The 4,489-nt window shown below is 56.6% G+C and overlaps 1 protein-coding gene across 1 annotated transcript; it reads left to right on the plus strand.

Moving 5' to 3' along the window:
- The first annotated feature begins 2,462 nt into the window (after positions 1-2,462).
- On the plus strand, positions 2,463-3,346 carry LOC123057885 (uncharacterized). Its single transcript, XM_044480759.1, has one exon. It carries the CDS (start codon positions 2,789-2,791, stop codon positions 3,086-3,088), a length of 300 nt encoding a protein of 99 aa, XP_044336694.1. The 5' UTR covers positions 2,463-2,788; the 3' UTR covers positions 3,089-3,346.
- Positions 3,347-4,489: the final 1,143 nt, after the last annotated feature.

Raw genomic sequence — 4,489 nt, forward strand, 5'->3', positions numbered from 1 at the left:
TATAGATAGAGTAGGATTTTCTATCATAGCTTGCCACAAAATTAGTTAAAGTTTTCAACGGTGTAGAAGTTCCAAAAATCCTCAAAAAGATCCTAAAACAACACATCTGTAACATAACATGATCCAACGGGCGATTGAAAAAAAAAATACAGCTTTATGTGTTCTAGACAAAAAAAAAACAAGTAGTTCAATATATGTTTATGTCGACGTGAGCTAAAATGCTTGTTTTCACAATCCCTCCGTTGGATCATCTTATTACATTAGGGAGATGCTCCACTATTTATTTCATATTTTTTTGATAACTTCTAAATCGTTAGAGCATCTCCAACAGGCGCCGAATGCGGCGCACGCAAAAAACAGCTTTAGCGCGCGCCCATCACCTGGTTTGGCGCGGCGCGCAGCAACCGCTCCAGCAGCCGCACTAAAATGCAGCGCGCACGCCGCTCCAGCAGCGCGCAAAAAATGCAGCGCGCGCTCATTCTATAAACTAGAAATGTAGGCATTGGAAGCATAAAAACTAAATAGATTGCATAGATTTTAAAAGATACAAAGGTATTTTACATCGAAAACATAAATTACATAATAATAAAAAGATAAACAATAAAAAAGAGATAGATTGCATAAAAAAAAACTACTCTAAGTCGCTATCATCATCACCATTATCATCCTCGGCGGTGTCGTCCGAGGTATCTAGCCACATGTCCAGCCATCGATCATCGTCCAGCGTGAAGAACGACTGCCCACCTGCTGCAACGAGATCGGACTATGCATTCGTCAATGCTTTCTGCCGACTCCTGTCCAACCGCTCCTCGCGGCGCCTTCGCGTGTCCTCCTCGCGGTGCCTTGCCCAGTAGACCTGCTCGTAGGCGACGTCCTCCGGGTGACGCCGGCGCCACTCCGCCATGACCCGCTCGTCCTCCTGGGCGACGAGGAGGCGGCGCTGCCGCTCGGCGTGCTCTGCACGGTCTTGCGCCGTGTTCAGACGAGGCGGCGGGGCGACGTCGAGCGCCTGCTGGAGCGAGTACACATCTTGGAAGTTCATCTGGCCGCGCGGCCGGCCTAGGCGCCACGCCGCCGCGTCGTACGCGCGGGCGGTCTCACGCGCCGCCCCATAGGGGCCGAGGCCGAGCCGGAGATCGCCGGAGCGTATCTCCGAGTAGTAGCCGCCGTTGGGGCGCAGGCGGACGCCGCGGTAGCCGGACGCTCCTCAATGGCGCGGCGGCATGGCGGCGCGTCGGTGGCGGGGCGCTGGAGCGGTGGAGGCGCGTCGGTGGCGGGGCGCTGGAGCGGTGGAGGCGCGTCGGTGACGGGGCGCTGGAGCGGCGCGTGGCAGAGAGGGAGAGGAAGAGGAGAAGAGGAGGCGTGGAGAAGGCGCGTAGCGCGCGCCGCACTTTATAGGCGCGCCGGAAGCGGTGCGCAAAAAATGGTGCGCGAGCTGGCGCCTTTTCGCGCGCGCGCAAACAGTTCCCGCGCGCGCGAATTTTCCGCCGCCGGTGGAGCGCGGCAAAACGCCCCGCGCGCGCTAAAAGCTGGGTTTAAAAGCTTAGCAAGACTAAATAAATTCTGGAACCAGGTGTCTGCGATGTTACTGTGCGCACTGTTTCATGTTTAGGCCGTCTCTGTGCGTTTTTGCTAGCACAGTAAAGTTTTGAACTGTTCTGCTAGGTTGCTGATGCCTGATGGAATCATGCATGCATGCATGGATGGGCAGCACCCCAGGTGTGGTGAGTAAGCAGTACCTCCGGCTGTGGGGGCTTGCATGCAGCCGGAGCCCGGAGCGGCTGTGAGCAAGCAGTACCTCCGGCTGTGACTGTGAGGGTAGCAGGCTAGTCGATGGCGGAAAAGCTTCGGACAGTGTGATGGAACTGATCGATGGCGGGTTGCCGATTCAACTGGAGTGTCCCTTAAAGCGGCCTCTGCTGCTCCGGCCCCTCGTCGTCGCTCGCAACCAACCACTGGGCGCGGGTGCGGGTGCGGGTGCGGGTGCGGGCTAGCGCCACTAGCACTCCAGCAGACGATCGATCGTGTCGCATGTATCGCGTCAACTGTGCTCTGACACTGTTCGCGGCCTTTCCTCCTTCTGCCGTGCCTTTGCTTGTCGCCGGACTGTCGGTCGCCCGGCTGCACTGATCACCCGGCCTCGCCTGAGCGCGCATGCGTGAGACACACGGCGGATGGCCGGATGCGTCTGTCTTCGTTTCGCCGATCGACCGAGCATCGGAGACGGCGGATTGGTCCTTGAATTCGCCGGTGAAGCGCTGGGTGCAGGCAGAGGCGGCGGCGCCACCGGCCGGCGAAGCGCGCGGCAGCGTGCATCATGGGTGCCGGGCGGACGCGCTGGGCGCTGTGGAGAGCGCGCACTGATTGCGCCTTTTTGTCCGCGCTCCGGTCTCGCGTCAAATCAGGGTCGCTCGCTCGCGCGATCGTCCACGGTTCGGTTCCCCCGTGCCGTCCCCTCACCCCGGTTCGTTGGCCGTCCCATCCATCATTGCCCATGGATCATTGCGCTGCACGCACCACCCAAGCTAGCCATACTCGTATCATCCCACACGCCACGCCATTGCCTGCCTGCCTGCCTACACGCGCGCACCCCTCCAGCTCCAGGGACGACGACGGTCGCCACTCTACTTCGACACCTCTCCTACCGTCGCCTCCCTTTCTTCCACCCATCCCGTCAAACGCAGCCTCGATTACCACCGTTATCTCCTCCCCTCGCCCCCTGTCTCGCCCATCACTCGTTCCTTCCTAGCTAGCAGCTAGCCACCTTTTCCCAGGTGAACCAGGAGGCATGGGTGGCGGCGTCGTCAGGTGCTGCGTCAAGATCCTCGCGCTGCTCTCGCTCGTCCCGCTCGCGCTCAGGGCCGGCTCCCTCCTCGGCCACGTCGTCGCGCCTCCGCCCTCATCGGCCCGGCCTGCAGCCGCCGCCAGGAGCGCGAGCGTCGTCGTCTCCGGTTCGGCGCACGGCAAGACGCCGGAGGGTGCTGCTCTGGCCGCCGCGAGGCCACGGAGCGGCGCCGGCGGAGGCGTGTTCGGCGACGACAAGAGGATGGCGCCGTCGGGGTCCAACCCGCTGCACAACCGAAGATGAGCCGTCGCCGTTCCTCCTCGCTCGCTCGCTCGCCGATGCATGTATGAATTCGACGATGTTCTCTGCTCTGCTCTGCTATTGCCTCGGTAGTAGCTGCTTCTTCGTATGATTGATTGCACTTGCACGTGATGGTGTATACTACAACACATATAGTACTACAATATATACGTATTACTTCTTCAGGTTGGTTGCATGTCTGTACATTTGTAGCTGCACATGTATTGTTTCTGCTGTGTTATCTATGTGTTCTACGGAGAATCCTTCATTCGCAGCTCTGAAGCTGTCGAAAATCTCCTTCTCATTTCCTACAAGGAGCCAAATTGTTCTCTGGATCTTCAAACAAGAAGTGCTCATTTCTCGCAACTAATCGAGTCCTCCTCTCTACTCTCACAATGGGGACTGCTCTGCCATCGATCCCATGGTCACACTCACACCACACGATAGGGACTTGTTGTGTGCAAGGAACAAATTAACGGCTTTTGTTTTTCTTCATAAAATGAGCACGCCAGCATAAACCTGTATATAATTACCATAACCAATTCCACGATACCACATAGTAGTACATACTAGGAACAAACTAATCGACAGGTAAATCAAAAATCACACTGGGCGTGATCAGAAATACTTTAGTTAGTTTCAAGTGTTTCCCTTTCTGCTGTTGTCTCTTGCGCTGTGCTGAGAAGAAACGGAATGAAAGCCAATGATATCAAGGGGGAAACATCCGAAGACCCTGACTGACATTCTCCGTGCCTGTCCTACCTTACAATCATGGTGTCCTAGAATCAGCCATCCATCCACTGCCGAAAGTGCGCCGCAAGCAATCCAAATACTCCAACCAAAGGAAAACAGAAACACCCAACAGTAATTGTTTCACAAGACAACACTAATTCTGCAGCCTCTACTGATGAATGACACGCATCAGTTTATTCTCTTCGTTCGGGAACCAGACAAAGGCAGGCAGCAGTGCTGGAGCTGCAGTACATATTCCGCAGTGACACGAGGAAGAACAGAGCTGAGCTGAGCTTAGCTAGCTAAACAAAGCAAACCAAACCGCTATCATGCTACTGATGATCTATGGAAGCACGGACTGAAAATACCTCTCCTAGTAGGTAGGTGAAACTACTACTCCTTGGCTCCGGCCGGCTCGTCGACGACGACGGAGATCCTGCCCTCGTCGAGCAGGGCGTAGAACTCGCGGGTGCGCCGCTGGTTGCTCCAGTGGTGCAGCTTCCACAGGTACCCCGCGAAGAGCCCCAGGCTCATCCCGTACACGATCTCCCTCACCACGCTCGGCGGCCGCCGACCCTTCATTCTCGCCCCCGCCGCCGACGCAGCGTGCGTCGCTGTCACGACTGTCAAGGTGACCTCACCAGCCAACAAGCGGGAAGAGGAACTGGTCAA

This window comes from Triticum aestivum, chromosome 3A, assembly GCF_018294505.1.
Source record: "Triticum aestivum cultivar Chinese Spring chromosome 3A, IWGSC CS RefSeq v2.1, whole genome shotgun sequence".
NCBI classification, from domain to species: Eukaryota; Viridiplantae; Streptophyta; class Magnoliopsida; order Poales; family Poaceae; genus Triticum; species Triticum aestivum.